This window comes from Spea bombifrons, chromosome 1 (genome assembly GCF_027358695.1).
Source record: "Spea bombifrons isolate aSpeBom1 chromosome 1, aSpeBom1.2.pri, whole genome shotgun sequence".
NCBI lineage: Eukaryota > Metazoa > Chordata > Amphibia > Anura > Pelobatidae > Spea > Spea bombifrons.
In genome coordinates, this window is record NC_071087.1 from 7,721,751 (window position 1) to 7,747,395 (window position 25,645).

Below are 25,645 nucleotides of genomic sequence, written 5' to 3' on the forward strand. Positions count from 1 at the left end.
AATCATGTAAAATGTTGCCTCATTCCTATTCTTTGCCAGGAACGCTTAATGGTCACGCGTCACCGATAGGTCATTGCCATTGCAACTGGAAAAAAAAAACTTTTCAAACGGTTTATTTCTATAGCGTACCGGAGAGCTATTTTTTTTTTTCCAAATGGAACAGCAACTTTAATATGGACTTTTATCTCCAAGTCCCCTTTGCGAGCCAGTTCTTTTGGTCCTCACGCTCTGTGTCTTATCTCGAGATGCTTATTGTAAAATTGGATTGTCAAAATAAGAATATTTCAATATTTTTTTTATATGAAGGTAGATATTTTTTTGTAAGAAGGGTAAGTAATAAAGAAATATCTGGCTTGGGTAGAAGACACTCTATGCCAAGGCACATCTAGAAAATGGCCCTGGGCATATAGTTAAGGAATGAGCACTCACGGCTCAGATTTAAACGTTTAGTGAGCGAAGCCCTTAATCTCCTTATAGAGGGTGTTATTCACAATTAAAGATCACCCTTCGTCTCAGCAGATCAAAGTAAATAGCTGGGAAGGCAACCGAAAACAAAGTAATTAAACTATTAAGATAAGCAGAATAATAATAATATAATAATGTATCCGGCTTACAACATTCTAAGAATGGGGAAAGAAGAAGACGTTTCACCAGTAATGAAAATTTGACTTTTTCTGTCTTTTATTGGTGAAAATCCTTGGCTTTAAATTTAGTTATAATGTTACAGATATCAATTAAGATATCAACCGGGTGGAAAAAAAATGTTAAAAAAAGAACAAAAAAGATATTTAAAAATGAATGTTTCCATAAGGGATATTATTATATTTTATATTAATTGGGGGATTAATTTCCCCCAATCCCAACGTTTGATTCTGGAGAAAATCATATGAGGCTGTCGAGACTGGGGATTTTTTTTTTTTTTTTAGAAGCCATTTTCATATATCTTGTAGCCCTTTCCCTATAAATGAAGTTTTAATGCCCATGAAAGGAGAATTAGATCCCCGACGCCGTCCTGGTACGATGGCCCCTCGCCTTTTCCCGGCTATCTCTGTGAAATAATTGCACACCTGGATAATGTGTGGGTGCGATGATACATATGCAGATTAGATTATCACACAAACCGGAATAAGTAATGTTCATAAATATTTATCAACAAGACCCGGAGGAGAATGTTGTGAAACGTAATTCACTCCCAGAATTACCTGTCCAATTAATACATCTAAACGCGCTACAAAAAATCAGCTCCGGCTAAGGGATGTCATTTAATGTAATACGGCGTGATGCGGAGAGGTGTTCAGTTCCCTTCCTGACTTAAATGGCCTCTGTACAAGGTGTTTGCATGGACATTTTAATTGTTTTCACCAAAAGATGTACAGTGAATCCCCTCTGTATGACAATTAATTATTATTTCGGAAGACAATCATCGTGTGTTGTATATATTGAAAGAAAAACGTTATCTATTCTCCCTCCCCTATTTCCTTTTTCGCCTTTCCTCCACTTTTTCCCTTTTCGCCTTTCCTCCCCTTTTTCCTTTTTCGCCTTTCCTCCCCTTTTTCCTCTTCGCCTTTCCTCCCCTTTTTCCTCTTCGCCTTTCCTCCCCTTTTTCCTCTTCGCCTTTCCTCCCCTTTTTCCTCTTTGCCTTTCCTCCCCTTTTTCCTCTTCGCCTTTCCTCCCCTTTTTCGCTTCTCCTTAACCCCTTTTTCGCTTCTCCTTGCCCCTTTTTTGCCTATTGGTCTGTCTTTGAAATAGCATGCCAAAAATTATTTCAGCTTCTATTCTTCATCCCCTCTTTCTTTTTCGCCTTTCCTCCCCTTTTTCTTTTTTGCCCTTACTCCCGTTTTGCTTTTTCGCCTCTCCTTCCCATTTTTCGCCTCTCCTTCCCCCTTTTTCCCCTTTATTCATTGACTTATTGAGGTTTGAATCTTTACATCATGAAAGACGGGCAGACTAGATGGGCCAAATGGGTCTTATTTGCTCATGCAAACATTATCTATCTTCACATTAATGCGTAGTAAAAATATTGTGATTCTTAAATGGAATTAATAAGGGCTCTAATGTTAATACCAACGAAATACATTATAGTTACATCTGTGAAAATCAAGCATTTTCCCCAAATGTTACTGGGTGATTAATAACGCACATGGGGCCAATGGTAGAGATTCCGTGTTAGTCTCTGAAGGCTCTAAGGGGGTTTGGAAGAACAAGCTCATTTTTATAACATATTATACATCTCTCTCAATATGTCTGCTAGAAATACGGATTTGTTCTGAACTGGTAAAACGCAGGAGGGAAAAAAAAACCAACGTGATGTTATGAATCGCCTATTACAAAGAGAATTAAACGATTTGAGTAATACCAAACATTGCTCAAGCTGCAGCGAGACATAAAAAAAGTCTTTTCTATGATAAAATCTAAAAATATATTTTTTTGTTAGCAAGACTCTTGGAAATTGTATTTGGGAGCTGCTTAACTAATTATTATTTTAATATTATTAAATATATTTTTGGTGTATTTCATATTTAAATTATTGAAAAATATATATATACCAAACACAAAAATTCAATATCACAAAAATGGGACATCACAATAATAAGCATGATAGGCGAGTGAAACATCCTCCCAGCAGAAGTGGTAGAGGCTAAAACATCACGGGAGTTTAACCCCTTAATGACAAAGCCCGTTCATCTACTACCTCAAAATCCATTGTTTTCAATGGCTTTGGGACCGCCCATTGTCCTTAACGGGTTAAACACGCATGGAATTGGAATTTTAGGACCTATCCCTGTGTCCCTTTTTTCTCCCCCTGATGCCCTCTTTTCTAGGAGCTCAGACTGTTTGCTGGGTATGAGGGTATCGCAGAGTTCTAATGTGCGGAGGGGACAGAGGAGTTTATTCACTAAATGGAGATTTCATTATTCATTACCAAGCCCCCCTTCATGGTGAGTTTCTCCAGTGAGAATGGCTGCATGTAAGACGACTTCATAAAAGCCAATTCAATTATACAGTGACAGAGGTCAGGATCTCCGGCCACCGGGTCCAGTCCTGACCAAATAGAGACTGTTGGCAACTATGCACATAGTGTAAAGCTCGTGTAAGGCTGTTCTGACATACAGTGCCTGGCACCACAGCAGTTAGGATACCGGCACATAAAGAATATTCCGATGGTCGCGTTCCAGATGATCTAAGCCATCGCTTCTAAAATACATTTAGCCGTGGAATGGTTCGCATGTCCGCCGATTTATCTCAGCGCGTTTGAGGAAGCGCTTCTGGTGTTACGATGCATCCCTGCAACTCGAAGCTTCCGCAAGTCATTACATTTCATCGTAAACGCCATCCGGAGGTGCTAAGGAGCTGTCAACGAGTTCTGGGTACCATTTGTTGATCGAGAAGAGTGTCATTACGTTTCCCGGCATCGTTTCCTATCACTAATAATCTCGTACGGTTCCCCCGGCCTCCTCGGGAGGTCTGAATTATTAAACGCCGGTACGCCCCGGAGCAAATTGCCGGGATTAGGGAAGCGTAGTGGTGGAATTACCGGGATTCAGATCCAGAATAATGGTATTTGAAGAGGAGGTGGTTTTTCTCGCCTTCAGTGTTAAAGAACAGCTAGCAGCTGAAATGTTTAAATGTAAGAAACTTTAACCCCTTGCAGGACAGTAAAATATTTCGGTAGGTTATGGTCATTCTGCTGAAGGGCAACTTCGCATTACTTGCCCCCACCAGGGCAGAAAGTGTCCTACCCTATACATCATATTGGGAGTTTAATTCTATTTCTATTATTTAGTTCTTATTTTTTTTGGAGGTTTGTAGTTATTTTTTTTATCCTTGGTATTACAAACTTGACCTTGACAGTCATTCAATATGAATTAAATAAGAGATAATATATAAAATAATATTATAAAAAGCAGCGGGGTGAAAAGGATCGCTTTGCTTCTTAATGCACGAAGTATAATATAAGGACTTTATCATTACTATCGTCGTTATTGGCATGTATTACCTTTTATTAAGTACCCACATGTTTGTACAATTTAAATGGCGAGTGCGTGGCTTTGTTAGCCGACGGCCCACCCGGTGGTCTTGCCCGTTGTGTCAGATGGCCGGTCCGTGCTAGCCCCAAATGCAGAAGGCAGGGGAAGCGAGCGGGGGGTGAGGCATACCTCCATGACCCGGAGATTCTCCATGGATACCCTCCAGGCGGACCCCGCAGAGCTCCCAGTTATGCCCATGAGCTGACATTCTATGTTTTTTGTTACATTATCTTAAATATCGGCTTTTAAATCCACAGACGTGTAATTTTTGAGATAGCAGCAGTAGCAGAACGGTTCTATGTGATTAGAATTCGCTATCGTCGTGGGGTTGTTATGTTCGCATCGCAATCAATCCCGGATAGTCCCAGCCCTGGCAGACAATCTGAGTTTGTTCCAGAGGACGTTCCTAGATCATTTAGAGCAAATCAATCACATTGTAACGTTCCTGGAAGGACTGATTCAAAGGGGCTCCAAGGTAAGCAACAAGCCCCCGGGCAGCGGCACCTTGCGCCCCGCGTTGAAGACGAGCCTGCGGATATCGTTGGCGCGTCATCAAACATTTCCCTTTCTTTCTGTAACTTCTTCTTTGGGTTAATTAATCCCTTACGGAAAATTACTGCATGTTTTTTCTGAAGTAATACTGCAGTTTTTTGGACATGAAAAAACTGCTATACTGCACTTTTACGCCATTATATTGCAAACCTACAGTTGTACTTCAATGCACTGCAGCTTTATTGCATTTGTACTTCCTTACAAAAATAACTGCAGTAAAACTGATGTGTGAAGTACAAATGCAGTAAAAGTGCAGTATTGCAGTTTTTTTCATGTTTAAAAACTGCAGTATTACTTCAGAAAAAACATGCAGTAATTTTCCGTAAGGGATGGCTGTGCGACTGTTCTACAGCCTTCCGGAATTTGATGTAATAAAGCACTATTTCAGCGTCTTCTATATATCTGGAACAAAACCATCTACCGTCTAATGCTCAGCGTGTTTCTTGGTTCTTTTAATACTGTATATAGTTGGGCCAGATGGCGACCTGTCTAGCGTCCCGTCAAGTTACCCCCCATAGCTGGGAACTCTCTGGGTCCTCTGATTGAAGTATACATTGCGAAGGGACGGCATAGCCCTTCACGAGGTTTCAGCTCACTGGGATAGGCCTTAAATCAGAGCGAGTCAAAACGTTTAATGACCGATTCCTAGGTTAGTGAATATACGCTGTGCATGCGCAGCGGGAAAAGACTATAATATACATATAATATCGGCTTTATCAGGCGGTAACATGTTTCTGAATGTCATGTTTTGACTCCTTCCAATTATTATGGAAAATGTATGTTTTTTGTTGGAATTTTGTAGGACAAAATAAAAATATATAAATATATACCAATACCCCAACAATTGTCATGGACAGAGGAAAAAGGGACTATCTTCCCAAAAGAGGGACAGTTAAACTTTAATAGATATGCACTCCATATTTTGCCTACTGGGCCCTTAAAAGAGGAAAAAAAAAACAGGTGTTATGTGTTTTTTTACGTCTCTTTGGTGGAACAGAGAATGACCAAAACGGCTGATTCAGCAATTGTGCAAAACGACCCAAAATAATGGATTTGGTTAAAAAAAAAAAAGGAAGTCCGTCCTAGTATTTTTTTTATTTTTGTTTTTATTTTAGCCCTTTTTTTCTTATGCTGTGAGCTCGTATTGGATAAATAAAATATAAATAATAAAACCATAAAAGGGCAAAAATCTACTAATTATTCAAGTTTTGGAGAGCACAATAACAATGATAAAAAATAAATAAATATAAAATGACCAAATCTTCTTTTTTTTTTTTGCTCAGGGAGACCAATATTTGTTTCCAGGTGACTTCCCCTTTAAAAATCTTTAAAAATCCACCATTTTTTTTAAGCGTTGAGACTTTTATGCGCTGAGCATTCCAGTAAATCTCTAATATGTAACATTTTGACTTAACGAAAATGGTTCATACAAATCTTTGTAGCGAATGTTACGCTGCGGAATAATTGGGGATCTCAGTAATGAGTTGTCGGGTGTGATTTATAGAGTTCCAGGTTTTTGTTTTTTTTTGTTCTTCGTTCCTCTCTCCTACTGTGTGCGACTTGAACAAGAAAGCCTTCCAGCGGTGGAGGAAATACTGCAATGGATTTAAATACTTTTTCAAACTCTTCCCTATCTTCCCACATAATAAACAATACAATATGATCTACTGCATACGATAATTAAGATAATATACCAGAGAAATGTTACAACAAGTGCTCTAAAACTAGAGGGTCAGAGGCTTCGATTTTTTTTTTTTTTTTTTTTTTTTACTGAGAGGGAGGTAGATAAGCGGAAGAGCCTCCCAGCAGAAGTGGTAGAGTTTAAAACAGCATGGGGTAGGCGTATGGCTCCTGAATCTAAGACGAGACCGACGGCTGAGTAGGAATAGAGAATAACGCCTCTACATTAGGAAAAATGGGGAGAATGGGTCTTATCTACGGTCTGTTTATGTATTAAATAAACCATAATTTTATATCGTATAATAATTGTTAATTTCTTTTATTGAGCCTGAAAACTTAGTTTCTCAGAGTTTGTGGAAATAATTCTTCCCGTTATGAGGGGTTTAGCACCAGAACATGATTTGCAATTACAGCTTTTATTATCAATTGATTACTGTCGTTAAGCAGAGTTAGTAAACTCCGTTTTGGGATTTTTTAATGTTTTATTTTTTTTAGATTTGTTATTATAAAGTAATCTCCAATATATTTTATTTATAAGAGAATTGTACATAACAATGTTTATGTCTATACGTTATTTTTAATACGCACTGGGTAATATTTACATGTTAATGTATTGTTTTAATGAAAAACACCATTTTCTTTGCTCTCCATCCCCATGTTCCGGAAACCGTGCTGCATTACGAAAACCTTAAATAATAACGCTATCTTTTGTGATTTTCCAGTGTATGGATTTCTCTTATTGCATGAAAAGGGAGAACCTCGCAAGCCATGGTGCAAAATGTTAATAAATATTAAGTATAAATTCCCATAAAGAAGGGATAGGCGCTTGCATAAAAAAAAAGGTTTTGGCTGATTTTTTATTTTATTTTTTATTATTATTTGTATTTTTTTTGCAAGCATTTGGCAAAGTTTTATTTTAGCTCTACCCATTCATGGTCATATGTTTATTCTCTTCCTATTCATGCCTGTACCGGGAACTCTCAGAGTTTGACCCAGAGTCTCAGGGTTTTTGTCCCAATTTCAGGGTCTCGGGGTGAAGGGGCCGATTCTCAGGGTCACGCACTCTGAAGCTGACACCTTCCTATTCTCCCTCCAGCTGTTGATCATATCAAAGACTCACAATTGGTACTTTCGCTACCGGTTATGGCTGATCTTCCTACTAGAATACAGAATGATTACATAGATTCTGGGCTAGTAAAGGGTAAATATTTCAAGGGTCTCGGTCAGCCCATTTAGAAGGTTCCCAGGTATGTTTATACCTACAAAGCCTTCGATATGTATATTTGAAATACGTTTATATTTACCCTTTGTCTAATGATAAATACCGTATTTGCTCAATTATAAGACGACCCCCCAAGAAAGCCTGAATATAAGACGACCCTATAGGAAAAAAAGATTTACCAGTAAATGTTAATTCATGTAAACTATTTTTTCATATTTAATAAAAACTATGATTGAGAGAAATTATTTTTGTATTTTCTTTAATTTGCCGCTCTGCCCCCAGTTATGCACATCTGCCCCCCAGATATGCCTTATACCCCCCCTATATACCACTCTGCCTCCCTGATATGCCTTTTAACCTCCTATATGCCACTCTGCCTCCAGAAAACCATTATACCCCCATATGCCACTCTTACCCCCCCCCAACTTACCAGTGCTTCCCTAGACTTTTCCTCCATGCTTCAGATTCCTTGGTGTGTAGTGGTGGCAGCTGGTGGAGGTCTACACGAAGCGCGCAGACAACCTCTGCTGCTGCTGGGCTTCTATGACTGAGGAACGTCATGTGACGCCGGCGCTCGGTCATAGAAGCCTCGGCAGAAGTGCCGGCAGCAGCGGAGGTTGTCTGCACGCATTGCACAGACATTCACTGGCCGCCAGAGAGGAGGATCCGGGTCCCCTGCAGCGCTGCGGGGGATCTGGATCTTAGTCTTGTAGTCAGACCTCTAGTTGAGGTCCGAATATAGGACGACCTCGAATATAAGATGAGGGGTATTTTTCAGAGCATTTGCTCTGAAAAAAACTCGTCGTATAATCAAGCAAATACGGTAATTATGTTTGAGTCAATATATTTTGTAAATGTTTTAATTTCATGTGAATTCCAATTTATTTTACAACAGAATAATTATGAAATGTTTGTTTATGATGTGCAAGCTCTTTATTCCCATTCACAAAATAAATAAATTCAGGAATATAGAAAAAAATAAAATGTTAGTAAAATGGTCACAAACAAAAATCGTGCTTTGCATTTAAAGCAACCAACTGTAAAATATTTCAGTGTATGAAAAAAACAAAGCAAATCAAACCTATTTTTCCATAAATAAGATTTTATTTGATTTTTTTTATCTGATGCTTGACTGTTTTTACAACAGATTTAGGTTTTTGTTGGGGGGGGGGGTTCTTTCTATTTTTTTATTTTTTTTTCCGGGAATGGGCACTAAGGGCTGTAAAAATAGTATCCCAGCTGGATATAACAGCTCTGTGTAATATATTTACAGCGAAAAAGCTCAGAACCAACAAACGAAAAGAAAAAAACATGAAGAACGTAATTACGGGCACAGTGCTGTCTAGCTGATAGTATTGGTTAAATCGTGACTGTGTTTTTATGAATTTCTTGATCTTTGGGCTTTTATAAATGATGGCATTATAATCCGTAGCCCCCCCCCCCGTGATGTCTTCCTCTAAACATTATTGCTGAATGTTCAGATAAGCAGTTCTTTGACCACCTGTTGACTACAATTTTACCCTTCACAACCTTTTCCCATAAAACAGAAACCTTAAGCACTCAAACTTGTATGGACTACGTTTCCCACAATACTTTGCAAGTCTGGAATGGTAAAATAAAAACAGAATTTGACGGCAGATAAGACCCATTCAGCCCAAACTAGTCAGCCAGCTGTAGAGACTCCAACCTTAATCAGTCGTTGGTCTCGTCTGAGATTCAGGAGCATGCATGTTTATTGCTCTAAAGCATTGATGCCTATGTGGTGGATATGGCTCCTCACCATCATATACTGGAATTAGAGGTCGCTGCAAGGTGATGTCCGATACGGGCGCATGTGATGTCCTCTGTGTGTGTGCAAGCGTCGGGTGCCATTAAGGCTATAGTGGCTGTTTTCAGCTTTTATGGCAACAACCCATCAATGCTTGCCTTTGTTTTATATAATTATGTGTTCCTGGCAAACGTTACGTTGAATGAAGGCAGAGTATTACTTGATTTGAAAATTATTTCTTGGAAAGGCCTAGGCCTTAAACAGTACCGTCAATAATCTAGCACTGCTTTCAAAGTCTATGTTTCTGTGTTGAGGAAGCATAGATAGTTATCATGTCACTGATTCTCCATGAGCTTGGCATAGTCCTCATGGAAAGACGTTGATGTTCTGCAGCTGCCTGGGTCTTCCTAAAAAGAAGCCACCAACCTTGCGTGGACATGCCAAAAAGAAGCCACCAACCTGGCGTGGACATGCCAAAAAGAGGCCACCAACCTTGCGTGGACATGCCAAAAAAAAGCACGAGCTCTGAAGAAGTTGGCTAACATTGTCGTAAAGATACGAGCATGGAGACTTGCAGTCATAAGCAGTCTAACACACTCAAGGTGCCTGACATCATGACTGCTCCACAGCCCACGCTCACACCTGGGAACTCTCGGAATATGGAATTCGCAGTTCATTACCGGACCTCTGAGTGTGCGTTTAATCTCCAGAAGGGGCAACGCACACACAATGCCCGTTATCTTGACCGTACCTCTATAAGAAGCTCGAGAGGGAGAGGTCCAATGTCGGCCCTGGAAGGTTCCCAGTTATCCTCATGGCTTCAATATCCGCAATAGTATTCCATGGTCGATGGGTGGCATCGCAAACGTATTAACTTATATATTTGTTATTGAATAAGGTGAATTATTACTTGTATTATGTTTGAAGATATTTCGCAATAGCAAGCTCTAATACAGGCCCTATTTTCATGATGGTGACTCTTATAGAATATCTCGCTAATACCTTCATAATTAATTTTTTTTATTACTTTTGGGATTAAATTCGTTTTCAGTGCCTTTATTCTTAGATAATGATTTCTATGCACATTTAGAAAGTCTTTTTTTTTTCCCCCTCTCTGTTTTGTTTGAATCTACAATTATGTTTCATTTTTACCACTTCCCACCGGGAGGTAAAAGTCTTTCTGCAGCGGGCATACGTCCCTCGTTTCACTAAAACGCAGCCTCCTGTTAAATGGAAAAGCTGCCAGACTCCATACTCCGTGTATTTGTCCTGCTTATCAACTGAAATCACTCCAATTTTTATGTTTTGACAAGTCGCTGGGAAAAGAGAAAAAAGAAAAGGCAAGAAAATCTACGTAAGCGCTAATACCTAAAAATAAGGAAAAAGGAGAGGAGAAAATTAGGAGAGAATGTGAAAGAATGAGAAAAATGAGATGATATTGTAAAGTCTTCTATTTAAATATATATAAACAATAAACCACAAAAAAATGCTGTCTCCCAGTTGGAACGGGATCTTCTTTGCGGTTCTTTAGTCAGCGGACCAGTAATGTTGGTCAGTAGGTGTGGGGCATGTTTACAGCTCGGGGCGAGTTGGTTCCAATGTCCAACGTCCAACTCAACTTCAGCGTTCCATTCATCAACACATTATAATCCTGTGAATAAACAAATTGCTGTTCATGCTGGCATAGACGAATTCCAAGTGAATTGACCTGATTGTATAATCCTCTCTTGGCTCTAAAATCTAGTGTTATGGGCAGTTTTTGGCACGGTCAGATGCGAAATGTGGTACCTATGATGTTTTCTAAGTGATAAATTCTCTTTCTTTTGGCATAAAAGGCACAGTCCCAAAACTCACTCTTTTCTCATTGATAAATAAATAAATATATAGTAACGTGCAGTTTGCTGGATGCCTATTCATCCTGCAGCCCGGACATTAATAAGACGGATTGAGCAAATAGTCAGTCTTTTAGTTGGGGTCACATATAGGTAAAGATCTTCGGGAAAAGATCAAGATGACTAATGGCGAGTTGAAGAAACATGTCAAAAGTCCATTTTCATTTCTCAAACACTTAATAGCACGGTGGCCGTTCATAATTACTAATGGGCAATAACTAATAGACATGGCTTCCATTTTAATGGACATCAGAGAAATGAGCATCGGAACAGGTTTACTTCATTACGCTGATCATAGTAAGTCATGACCTGTCACATCATCGTTGGTGGTGCAGCTGAGGAAAAGTTTCACCCGCATCTGAATAATGGCTTTTCTGTCTTGCAAAAGCCTCCATGGTAAAAACTCTTCTTCTGTGGCTCTATTTATTTTGGGAACACTGTCTTTTCTAGAACACTCTGTGTGAAGGACGTTTGACTAAATGACCTATAAGCAGCAATTACTTCCACGACTCATGTCAAGGACTCTGGTGTTCCGGGTACATTGTGGCTCACCACTGATGGATGCATGAAGCTCATATCCCAATCACTGAAGGATCCATGACGTTCATGTCACTTCTATTATCATTTTATACAATCTATCTACCCATTATAGACCACTTTTTCTCCGTCCATCCTCACTGAGCGCTCCTCCTTAACGGTGATCAAGGAGAAGAGAGTGTCCAAGGTCTCTTGTCTACGTATGTTTAAGGAGATGGTGAGGACATCTTCTAGTAGACTTTTGGATTTGGCTATGCCAACACTAAACAATTTACCCTTCAACTGATGTGAATCCCAAACATCTGTTGGGCAAACAAAAAAGCCAATGGGTTGTTATAAAGGCAGGTAAATGACTACAAAGTTTTTATGGAGGAATCCAAAATTCTAAACTCTAAATTTAGAACATTGGAGAAGAAACCGTATCCCTTTAACAAAACTCTTTTGGGTAGACAATAGAATCAATACCCGTTTAAATAAAATAAAAAATAATAAAAAAAAAATCTATATTTATCTAAATTAAATATTTTCTCTTTCCAGTTAAATATAAATAATTCCAAATGCCACAAAATACCGTATTGGCCCGAATATAGGCCGTACTTCCCCCCCCCACTTTAAGTCTTTAAAGTGGGGGTGCGGCCTATATTCGGGGTCTAGCGCCCGACGCCCGGGACTGCCGGGCAGGCAGCGGGGTTAGGATACAGATCCCCCGCACCGGTGCAGGGGACCTGTATCCTACGGTCTGATACGCTCAGACAGCCTTCCGTGCCAGCACTTCCCACGGGGGGAGTGCCGGCACGGGAGGTTGTCTAAGCGCATCGACCGAACGTCCGCACGATGCGTTTTACACACACACCCCCCGACTTACCAGAGCAGACTCCCGGGTGTCTTGCAGGACCGGCGGAAGACATCTACGCAATACGCGTATACAACTTCCGGTGCCGGCACTTCCGCTGAGTGCCGGTACCGGGAGTTGTATACACGATGTGCATAGATGTCCCCCTCCAGCCCCGCAAGACACCCGGGAGTCTACTCTGGTAAGTCGGGGGAGACGGGGACAGAGTGGCAGCATATCTCGGGGGGGGGGGGACAAGGTGGCAGCATGTTTTTTGGTGCTTTTTTAAAGAAAAAAACTTTTTCTTTAAAAAAGCACCAAACTTTTAGGGTGCGGCCTATATACGGGGGCGGCCTATATCCGAGCCAATACGGTAACTTTTATTTAACAAAAGTAAAGCTTCTGCGTTTGGTATTAAATCAAATATTTTGCTGGTGACATAAAAACACGCACGGGAACAAATGAATGCGATATCCGCTATGTGTTTAAATGACATTTTTACCAACTAATTGGTTTTTATGGCTGAACTTTTAGACTACAAATGATGAAGTTTGTAAGGGAAACAGATGTTTGTGCAAACGCTTTGTCAGGCCTTGTAATCCATTACACGATTTCTTTAAAAATAAATAAAATTAAGAGGGGGAAAAAAAGCAACACCTTCTTTTTTTTAACAAATCATTCAAGTAATTGCCGTCTGGTGTCGTGAAAAAAGGTGTTGGATAAGGAGAAGTGAAGAGTCGAAACAGAGCATGACAGGTGGGGGTGAATCGTAAGTGACTTGGCCGAGGGTTACCCCGGCATGGAAGTCTGTGGGTTCATTAAAGATCTGGGGTTTGAGTCCAAACATCTGTTAACAAGGCGTAAACACAACACAGACACCATATACACATTACGGGGCCCATATATACACGCGCAATTACGGGGCCCATACACACACGTTGTGATCCGTCCTCTCTACCTGCTATATTATCACATAGTCCTAATCTCTAGTGTTTCCCGGTAGACTTGGTTCTTTAGGCTTCTTGGCCATCACAAGCAACATCCCTGCTCCAGGCTTAGAGGTAATGCAAGTTTTACTTTACTGAGAAGGCGATAGATACGTTGAACAGCCTCCCAGCAGGAGTGGAAAGAAATTTAGGCATGGATGGATGGGACAGGCGTATGGCTATCCTCGATCTAAGACGAGACCCGATTACGGTTTGAGTCTTTACATCAGGAGAAACGGTTCACATCAACCGTCAAGTTCTTTGTCCAGTGTAAACAATGTAACAGAATTTGGACCTGAAGGAGGGACTGTCCCTTATAAACAGAGACACTTGAGAGGTACATATGCCTCCCGCTGTCCGTGGGAAGTACCGAGAGTGCGTTTCTCAAAAAAAGTCCGATATAGGGAGAGAATGAGTTTTTGGGGCTTGTCAACGTATCACAACGAGGCATCCGCTACTTGGTACTGAAAGGGTTACAGTTATACAGCTACCTAGAAAAAAAGAAACTGCTTAAAAATTGACATTCAGGGATAGTAAGGAAAATAATGTTTGTTTTTGTGTTTTTTTTGTGTTCCATTCTAGAAGGATGCATAGTGAATGGAATTACTGCTGGGCTTAATAAATCACCCCGCTTGTCAGTAACCACTGCTTGCCGCATTCACGTTTCTCTGCTGGGGTTCAACCTGTTTTGTATTCGGCAAAATGCAAAGTGTCGCGGGGTATACCCATATCAGCCCCCACCCTGGGGCGCATATGTATTTCGTGAGCTTGTGCCCAGCACGTGTAAAATGCTGCCCCCTGCAGTATGGAGGATGTATAACAGGGTAATTGATTTTCTTGTGTGTGTTTATACATCCCATACTGCAGGGGGCAGCACCTGAAATATGTGTCCTGGACACGGAAATGATATGTATCATTTTAGTTTATTTAGAGCTCATGTATCATACAGAAACCCTAGGAACGGACTCTCCTTGCAAACACTGCTACCCTGGGTGGTCTCAACGGTGGCAGGACCACCCAAGCAGCAGCAGAGACACTGAGGTCAGGGTGCGTGATACCAGGGATAAGAAGAGAGAATGGTCGGACGGTCTAAAGGTCAGGGGCAGACGACTTCATGTTCTTTAACAGTAGACAAGCACAGGTCGGGGCAGGCAGCAAGAGGTGGTAGATGAGTAGACCAGACTCCCAACAGAAGTGGTAGAGGCAAATTCATTGAGGCAATATGAAGATGCATGGGAGCGGCATATGGCTCCTGAATCTAAGACGAGACCAACGACTGATTAAGGTCTTTACGGCAGGAAAAACTGACTGGCTTTATGGGCAGAATGGGTCGTATCTGCCGCATTTTCTGTTTCTATAGGCGGGCAGAAGCCTCAGCGACCTCACAGCTACTTACTTTTTCTGCTGCCCTAAGGCTTGTGGACTGCCGCGACGCTAGCCCATTACATGCCGGTCCCGTCGGTGTGTTCAGAGAGGGAGCACACAGCAGCTCTTTGACCTTGTCTTCCTCAGCAGAGTCGTTATGGCAGCTAATGGCCGTCTTACTGTCTCAGACTCCATCGTTGGATACAAGAGGTCGCAATTAGCTGGCGTAGAATAGCTGCGTGTGTCACAGTCCTGCTAAGAACGAGAGCCGGTGGACTCCATCTGGCTTCCCACATGCATTATTAAAAATCTATCCTAATTATTTCTGGCAGCTGACGCGCTACACGTGTGGGGAGAGCCTGAGCCCTCTGCAGGGTGGCTCAGTGACGCAGAGACTACTAATTTAATACATGTCATATTCATACTCATGCCATAACCATTCTCTAGGGACTTCTATGGAAATCTGAGGAGGCTTAGGCTCTATGCCCGCTGGAATGAAAGTCTCCAGGACAGCGACCATCATTTGAACGAAGGCCACATAAGCTATTATAATAGCCTAAAACTATCCCCATCTTGGGGTCTTCTGCCACAGAGTACTCATCCTCCTCTCTGTCCCATCTGATTAACCTTCCCACGAGGGAGGGGGCTTGTCCGGGTTTAGGTGGTCTTAGAGTCTTGATGATTTGGGGCTTCAGGACATGATTGTAAGCTCAGGAGAGGAGCCCCCATAAGCCCACCATGGGCTCTCTTCTCCAATGTATCTGTTTGTATTAATGTATATTTGTTGTTAACGGCCCCACTTAAATTGTACAACGCTGTGTAATTTGTTGGCGATTAATAAATAACAGGTAATAATAATAATAATAATAATACACTCCACGCTAATGTTCTCTGAAAACTGACAAAAATTAAAGGTGCAGTTCCACCTACTTAGTTAATTATTCCTAGTAGCGTTAAATGACCAAATCTTTCCAAGAAATAATTCTTAATAGCTTTTTTTTTCCATACCATTTTTTTTGGGGGCAGTTTGTCACGTGACACAAAAGCAGTCACCGATAGGTTGTTTCCATCACATAAAAAAGGCCGATCTGCTAAGGTTAATTTGTTAAATTTTCTATTCTCAGAACGTTTTAGTTACACAGAAATAATATAAAAACTAAGATTTTCTGTGATGCCATGGTCACATGACCCTAGTCCAGAATTAACGATTCCCTGGGAAATTATGAACGAGGCAAACCTTAACATGATTAAAGAATTGCCCTTCTTCCGTGTCAGAGAGCCCAGCAGTCTTGAGAATTTGGTTTCGTATGCTTTATTTTGCTATAAATGTTATATTCAGCCGTGTAGCCTTTTATAAATATATATTTTTTTAGGCAGACTTCCTCTGACGTTATTGCTTTCCAGATATCTCTGGGCACATAAGGGCCGGAGTTCATTACGTCCTCCGGGCTGTGACGCGGCTTCCGCATGGCCAAACAATTTATTTTATTATATTTATTATACGTTTTAACCTCCCCATTAGATCTGGAGATTTAAAAACCTATTAAAATGTAAATACATGGAAGAGGTTTTGCCAAAAAGCTTTGGATACTGAAACTGCTTTAAATTCCTCCCCGATTGTACGATTGCCTGGGGCGAGTTCACCTTAAACCTGTCCGCCCGAGGCACGGAACTCTCGAATTTTAACCTCCGTTGGGCAGAAGCCTAAATAGAATTCTAAATAAAGAGCCCAAACGCACGGCAAGAATAACAGGATATTGGGATATTTGGAGTCGTTCTGTATATCGTTTGCCACTTATCTGTCCATAAACACTTTTTTTTCTATAGGGTGTTGGGTTTGGCTTGGGTGATGGGAGTTGTATTCCAGCGAAAGCAGGAATACGTGTAGGTTGAGGGAAATCTGTATTAAAAAAGGAGGCTCCGTAAGCCTAAATCTAAAGTATTTTCAGCATTTGAAAGTTCAAGAATTGTAACGTGAGGAGTGATGCTTTCTCCACGTTTAAGACCCCATTCCATCGTCGGCCCCCACTCCCACTTCTTTTCCACGTCTGGCTCTAATCTCCTTTATTGAGCCGAGCGGCACGGCTAGCGGGAGAGACTATTAGTATAAGGAGGGAGACAATGAGACGGTGCGTTCGAGCGGAAGGATGGCATTACGGCTGGAAGTGCATTCAAATGTCAGCGCTGCCTTTCTGCAGGTCACTAAAACTTTGCAGCAGTTTCTGTTCCGTACGCCGAGGGGACGCGTCTACTGGCATTTGCACGGAAAGACGCTGTGAAAGATTCGGGTGCCGGAGACCTCAGTAGTAAATTAATAAATGGAATTGATATCTTGTATGACATTTTTAATTAAGAAATGAGTTCTAGAGTTTGAGACGGCTTCTTATCATGACGCTATTAAGGAAGAGCAGACTCCGCGGGGAAAACATCAGATCTGGGGGGGGGGGAGATGTCAAATGTTGAGTCGGTAACAGGATAGCAAGATGACCTAGGCAACTGAAAAATCTTCCAGAGTGGCCCCCCAAGTTGCTTGCCTGAGCCACCCCCCAGGATGCTTGCCTGGGCCATCTTTGCACCCCCAGAGTGCTTGCCTGAGCCATGTTTGCCCCCCCGAAGCACTTGCCTGGGCCATGTTTGCCCCCCCAGGTGCTTGCCTGAGCCATGTTTGCCCCCCCCAGGTGCTTTCCTGGGCCATGTTTGCCCCCCCCTAGGTGCTTGCCTGGGCCATGTTTGCCCCCCCCCCAGGTGCTTGCCTGGGCCATGTTTCCCCCCCAAAGGTGCTTGCCTGGGCCATGTTTGCCCCCCCAAAGGTGCTTGCCTGGGCCATGTTTGCCCCCAAGGGTGCTTGCCTGGGCCATCTTTGCCCCCCCCAAAGGTGCTTGCCTGGGCCATCTTTGCCCCCCAAAGGTGCTTGCCTGAGCCATCTTTGCCCCCACTCCGTGCAGACTGATCCTGGAAAGGAATGTCATGTCACTTCCGGCATGCTGGAACCGACCGCGTGCAGGGAGCGTGTGAGACATCAGATCGGATAACTTCAAGTGTTACCCCCGGTTATGGCTTTTAAAGGGGCAGTCACAGTTATGGCCCCTGTGACCATGATTGTTACGCTCCAGCCCCGGGGGGCTGTAGAATTAATGGAGGCTTGTACTGTTGCGGCACAGACCTCCATTGCAGCTTAGGACCGCCAGGTGGATCTTTGAGTAAAAACGATAGACATTACTATGTGCATACCTGGGAACTTCTTGGCTCCGGCTACCCGGAGCCCCCCTTGCGGGATGCAGCCAGGACTGCACACTGATGTCGGCGGGCGTTCTCGTCGGTGGGCATTCCCAGTGACGTTGGGGGCTTCCCAGCTGACGGCAGCGGGAAACACCCCCATTTCAAGATCCCGCTCCTGCGACCCGGAGGATTCGGGTCTTGACCCGGAGAACCGGAGGAGCAGCGATTACCCGGCAATCTCCGGGTCAAACCCGGAGAGTTCCCAGGTATGACTATGTGCCCGGAGTATTTATCCGTTACATTCCTTCAGGTGGAGATTATTGTATCGGTGACACTTAACACACGCAGTAAAATATAATACATGTGAATACATATGCACAGGTGCGAAACACCGTTACACGTAATATCTCAATGTTTGTTTCATTCCCGCAGGTAACCACGCTGGTGAACACGAGTAGTAAGGGTCCATCTGGCAAGAAGAAAGGACGCTCAAAAAAGGCCCACGTGCTGGCGGCCTCGGTGGAACAGGCTACCCAAAACTTCTTGGAAAAGGGAGAGCAGATTGCCAAGGAGAGCCACGACCTGAAGGAGGAGCTGATCTCCGCTGTGGATGACGTGCGGAAACAAGGTACCTTCAGAAGGGTTCGAGTTGTGGTATTTCAGAACCGTGTATCTTTTTCCTCCCCTGATGCCCCTCTTTTCTATGATCTCAGAATGTTTGCTGGGTATGAGGGTATCGCAGGGTTCTACAGCCCTAAAAGTCATAATAATTGGTATAGAAAAGCAAATACAATACTTAATTCTTCTTCTAAATATCTATCCATCGGTCACAGTCACATTCATAGTCATGATAAAGCCCGGGCCCAGCCACGTCTCAAACTGGGCCCGATAAACGAAGTGTCCTGTTTTGGCCATTTGAAATATTGGGATCTATGGAAGTTCAGGTCAGCCGTATCACAAACGATTTTTATGTCTCGTGTAATAATTCCGTGAGCTGGTATCGGTTGACATGTAAGATAAGTTATCTGAACACGCCTTGGGCTTTGGTATTCCTATTCTATCCAACGTTCAAAATCTCTCTAGTTATCACAGGAACAGCTTTTGGCCGGGGCTTTGGAGCCGGCGGTTGGTTTATAATATAATCGTATATATATAATCCCATTTTATTGGGACAAATATATTCCAACCTGACTTAAAGTCTGACCCGGACTTTTGTTTCTCCTCATTGGAAACGTTACATGTCCTGGAAATTGCCTTTGTTTTAAAATACAAAGGAAAATCATTATCTGAGGGGCCAAATCCACATGGTATCCATGCAACCGGAAACAGTGTCGCCACCCACAGGTTCTGTATTATTCAGATTACCTGACATTTGGATCAATGCATGATATGTACTTACAGCCAAATGTTTTTTTTAGCCTAAAGGGCAAATCGCGGTATAATGCCAGTACAATTGGCCCAAGGAAGGGGCAACACACCAGTACGATTGCCCCTAGGGCATGACATTGGTTATCAATCAATTACATTAAACGGTTTATTTCACTTGAAGGTACATTTTGGAAGTTTTGCTGTTAATTTATATTTAAAAAGCCGTTAAAGCCGTTGCTCAACTCTTCCGTTTGAAAAAAAATGCAATGACATGCGCTACCTAATTACCCAAGTCTATCTTATTATAGGGATAAAACAGTTGCATTATAAGACATTTCATGGACATCTGCCAATATTGCAGAAGTTTAAAGGGTCCCAAATATTTTTCTTGAGCATAACACCCAGTACCCTCAGCGCTGTATACAGTAATATAACCCCCCAGCGCTGTATACAGTAATATAACCCCCAGCGCTGTATACAGTAATATAACCCCCAGCGCTGTATACAGTAATATAACCCCCAGCACTGTATACAGTAATATAACCCCCCAGGGCTGTATACAGTAATATAACCCCCAGCGCTGTATACAGTAATATAACCCTCAGCGCTGCATACAGTAATATAACCCCCAGCGCTGTATACAGTAAGATAACCCTCAGTGCTGTATACAGTAATATAACCCCTCAGCGCTGTATACAGTAATATAACCCCCCAGCGCTGTATACAGTAATATAACCCCCCAGCGCTGTATACAGTAATATAACCCCCCAGCGCTGTATACAGTAATATAACCCCCCAGCGCTGTATACAGTAATATAACCCCGAGTGCTGTATACAGTAATATAACCCTCAGCGCTGCATACAGTAATATATATTGTCACGCACAGCGTAGAATAGGACCTGTAATCCGGTAGAACAGCGTGTGCAAGTCCAATAGACAGATCACAAAAGTCCAGCACAGAATAGCCAATGAGCAAGCCGAGGTCAGGAAGCCAGAAGTCAGGATCGTCGTGAGGAAAGCCAGAGTCAAACGCCAGGAATCGGTAACAGGAACAAGCCGGGTCGGTAACGGGAAATCAACAGGAACGCGTACTGAGATGACACTATGCAAGATAGGTACAACCATCAGAAGGCAAGGCTGGGATGTTTCTGAGGCTCTTAAATAGGCAGAGGAAGTCCAGGCATCAATTACTGAATTCCCGACAAAAATTCAAAGTGCCGTTATGTCACTTCCGGTTCGCGGCCATCTTGGGATTGGCGGATCGTAAAATCCTAAAAGGAGTCGTAGTACCGGCTGGCGCCACTAGGTGGCGTGCAGAGGACCGCGTGCACGCAGCAGGACCGGACCTGGCTCCAGCAGAGGACGACCGACGCGTGGAACCGCGAGGTCTTCCCCTTCCTCGCGGCGGCGGAGGCTGTCTCGGAGAGGCGGGAGGTCTCCCTCTCCTCCGCGGCGGTTGCGGCTCCCGCGGCAAGGCGGGAGGTCTCCCCCTCTTCCGCGGCGGTTGAGGCTGCTGTGTCGAGGCTGGAGGTCTCCCTCTTTTCCGCGGCGGTTGCAGTTGCTGTGGCACGGTGGGGGGGTCTCCCTCTTCTCCGTGGCGGCTGCGGTTGCCGCGCCACGGTGGGAGGTCTCCCCCTTCTCCTCGGCGGCTGCCGGTCCGAGGACCCAGAAGCACCGGCAGCCAGGTATGTGACAGTATACAGTATAATTTTGTTCCAATAAACTCCCTTTATCTGCAGACCAGGAGTCCCCATTGTTGTCAGTCATGTGATATTTTGGATGACTTTTCCGGCTCAAACACCACACTGAGTTGAGTTATGGCAATGCTAATGAAGTCCGTCCCTCCATAGACTTTCATTAGTCATAGTGTCTGGCTATGTCATTTAGACTGAGCCATTCTATCGTTTACCACAGTCAATATGATAAGGAGTCTAGTAGACTGGGCTGCAGAACTCATACAAATCCCTAATATTCAGCTACCTAAAAACATTATATTATGGAGCAAAAACTAGAACTGGTTTAAAAAATTTAAAAAAAGAAACCAGCCCAATATTTTTGAAACCATATTTTGATACTGATACTAGTGATAAAAAATAAGGAGAGTTCCCTTTAACCTGTTTGTGTGTCTCATGTAAAGATGTTGCTTAAGCACAAATTAATAATTATTAAATAATACTAATATATGCATAATTATTTCTTTATTAGTTTCTGAGTTCCGAGTCCGGCTTATAACAATACAGAAAAAAAACACCCCTGGGCCACATTAACACAGATCTAATTTACAGGAACTTTATATCTGAGCTAAACTTTCACTTTTTTTATTATAGTATAATAAAATGTTCAAACTGAATCCTAAAATCCAATACAATAATTATAGCTCACCCTTCGCGTCTGTCGGATTTAAAATAAAATATATAAAACTCGTTGCTGTTTATTTTAGAAAAACTTTCACTATAATTCCATATCTAGCCTCGGTGTCTCAATCAATAAGAAGCCAGAGTCCTAGTTCTATCCTATAAAGGAGTTTCAATGAATGTACAAGCCAAGGAGGTGGGGGGGGGTTATATAAAGAGAAATATGGGGGTATTATTGCTCTTCATAACATCTTTTCCAAAGGAAGTAGGATTTTATTCCGAACAATGGTGCCGAAGCGATTTGGCTGTTCAGATTTTTTCTTCCCCGGCACAAATACACCGTGTTTCCTTTTGTATACACGTAGGGCAATTTTTATCCGTGTTTACGGGGTATTGATTTTTTTTACTGTTACTTTGCATTATTATTTATTTTTTGGAATATTACTTTGTATTTTTTTTAAGTTACTTTGTATTATTTATTTTTTGGAATGTTACTTTGTATTATTATTTATTTTTTGGAATGTTACTTTATATTTTTTTATGTTACTTTGTATTATTTTTTGTAATGTTACTTTGTATTATTATTATTATTTTTTAATGTTACTTATTATTATTTTTGTAATGTTACTTTGTATTATTTATTTTTTGGAATATTACTTTGTATTTTTTTAAGTTACTTTGTATTTATTTTTTTGGAATGTTACTTTGTATTATTATTTATTTTTGTAATGTTACTTTGTATAATTATTATTATTTTTTTAATGTTACTTTGTATTATTATTATTATTTTTGTAATTCTACTTTGTATTTTTTTTTGTAATGTTTTAAATTTTTTAGCTCATTCACAGCTTTGGCATTGAATGAAAAAAAAACAACAACTTGTGATTCAAAATGCATGTTTGTACTTCTTGCAGGCAAACTGAGAGCTGAGTTTATTCAGAGTATCTTCAGTTATTCCGTATATGCTATACATCATGAAGGGCTGACCCCAGGGAACTTCTGCTGCCTGCAGCAAAGGCTGAACTGGCCCTATTATTCAGCAATGCGTTGAACGCGGCCCAAATGGCTCTTTTTGCATGACATGTTTTACAGGGTGGTAGATAAATGGACCATTCTCCCAGTAGAAGTGGTAGAAGCTAATACAGTGATCACTATCCATATTCTCTGATCACAGCATAATAATGATATTAATAATATAAAAAATGTATATCCCATTGCCCTAGCCCCAAATGTAAAAAGTATACCCCTCATCATTACCCCCAAATCCCTTAAGCCGTAAGTATTAAAAATACTATCCTATAGGTACTATGTAAAGTATGGATGTGGCCCTGTAGACATATAAAATAAATGTATGTGGGGTATGTCTGTGATCAGGGGATGTTGCCGAACACGAATTGGGTCTCTGCGCATCAGGTCCACCTACCGAGTAGAAGAAATTGCAAAATAACAGTTTTTTTATCTAGGTTTTTTGGATTTTTTTTTATGTACTAGCACTCAAATATTTTTTTTAGGAGTTTCTATGGTTTCAAACCAGCACCCTGTTTTTTCTGAAAGAGGATGTGTAACTTGCGTGAGTTTAACCAAAAAAATGGAGATCTTGATAAAACCTATATATATGTTAAAACAGGCCACCCCCCCATACTTAAGGTACCCCCCAGTGAAGGGATTACGTTTTGAGCCTTTACAGCAGGAAAAACGGGCAGACCAGATGTGCCGAATGTGTCTGATCTGCCGGTAGATTCTACGTTGGCGTGTTTACCGGGGTTATTCAGTCTCTAAATGATGCGCTGGTTGGGGAGATCATGGAGTTGCCAACAAAGCAGAAAAGAGGGCCAGATTTCCTGCCGTTAATCCCACAGCAGCCCGTGTTCCGGATGTTTGAGAAACATGCCCTTCGTGCCCCTGGCTGGCAGGCAGGTTTGCGCATGTATCAGTGGCGCGGCCACTTGGCCCGAAGCATGTGGCGGCAGATAAGGAAGCGATAGCCCTCCTAGTATCCTGTATCTGCTTATGCATTAAATCCTGCCGTGTATTGTCAACCGCCGAAGCTTCTCGACCTTGACATTTCAAGCTACGATGATATATAATGATTCCTTCCCGCAGCCTCATTCATCCGGAAATACATTGAATGGTTCGCGCGAGGAGTGGGCGGCTTAAATCCATCCTCCCCGTCTGATCAGAATCTTATAACAAACGAGTGGAGGAAATGACCCGTCACTATCGGCCCCCGACTGTAGGGCTACTGATTAGTTACAAAGTAACACAGAATGTGACGGCAGATCGGCCCCATTCTACCCGTCTAGTCCGCTAGTCGTTTTTCTGATGTAAGGACTCAGACCTTAATCAGTGGTTGGTGCCTATCCCATGCATGTTTAAATCGCTCACTTAGTTAGCCTCTACCACCTCTGCTGGGAGGCTTTTTCACTTGTCTACCACCCTCTAGTTCTAACCGTTCTTCTCCTCTGAAATAAACTTCCCTCCAGAGACCCTCTGGAGCTGCGCAGGTGGAAGGAAGGCATGAACCCACCTGCAGGGAGGTCGAATATATAGGGCTTACTATATGTTTGGGGGCCAGAGGGGGCCCTCTCTTTTTCAACAGACATTGAAGGAAGATATTCCCGCTCTCCCTCCCTGATGTGACAGTTTATTAGGTCTTGTTAGTGGTTAAGATGGGGGCCCCTGTCGTGAGGCGGTACGCTTGGGTTAGCCCTCTTGAATCAGGGTTTCTCTCCCATCTCCCAGTCTTTCCTGATCCTTTTTTATTCTGCAAACCAGTCACCATTCGATGGTTTCCTAAATATCAATTCTAATGATTTTTCTCTAAAAATGACGAGGTGGGGGCATAGGTTGGCTCTTATTCCTCCCCAACAGCAAATGTTCAGGCCATAACACCTTCACGCAGGGTGAGGGACGCTGGAGGCGCTCATCATCTTTTAGCTAAACTTTATAATGATATGGGCTTTCCCATTAACTCTAAAACAATGAATATACAAGATGCTCGGGGAGTGGAAGCCTGCAAGTACTACGACTTAAGTCATGTCTGTCGGGTTAACCCTTACGTCAGTGAATACCACCATGACCCCAATATGGAAATCTTCCATATAAAAATGTGTTGTAGAGACTATTGATTGATCCCTTAGGAGGTTTGTCCCTGATTGAGCAGCAGTCACGCTTTCTATGTGACAACACATCATTGAGAAACAAGACGCTCTATTTGACTGCAAATGTGTAACGCCGAACAAAATGAGTGACAGCGTCTGGCTACAGAGAAATACTTCCCGAGATAAAGCAAACGTTCAAAAAGTCCAGATGACGCTGATCAGGTCTTGAATCTCAAAACACCAACTGTAGTAAGATGTGAAACCAAAGATGTTAAATAGAATAGAGTGTTTACAGCGTGTTTACAGCGTGTTTACAGGGCGTTTACAGCGTGTTTACAGCGCGTTTACAGAGTGTTTACAGCGTGTTTACAGGGCGTTTACAGGGCGTTCCGGCTCTTCAAACTTAAAAAAATACAGTCCCACATTGGGATTTATTCACCTAAGGGAGAGTCGGCAGGAGAGTTCTGGTTCAGCTCCTTGGCATCGCTATACATTATGAAACCCTGTGACCCAGTTAAACCAGTGAGATTTGCTTAACATCTCTTCATCCATTGAATTATACATTATACAGGGCCAGCTCAGGCCTTCTTGCTGGTGAAACCTGTCAGTGTGATTACTGAAGTCAGGGAGTTGAAATCACAAGTCTCTGCAAACTCTCCGGACGACTCTCCCTTTAGTGAATAAATCCCATTGTTAAGTCGTGCGCCATAACTAATCACTGTGCTGTAAATAACACGGGG

At 42.1% G+C, this 25,645-nt stretch overlaps 1 protein-coding gene across 2 annotated transcripts in view; it reads left to right on the forward strand.

The window, feature by feature from the left end:
* CTNNA2 (catenin alpha 2) overlaps positions 1-25,645 on the forward strand; it is a 609,640-nt gene that overhangs the window by 69,972 nt on the left and 514,023 nt on the right. For both annotated transcript variants that reach the window (XM_053458129.1, XM_053458130.1), the window contains exon 3: positions 18,514-18,709. In XM_053458129.1, the coding sequence (XP_053314104.1) occupies positions 18,514-18,709 (196 nt within the window). The remainder of the gene's footprint in view (positions 1-18,513; positions 18,710-25,645) is intronic.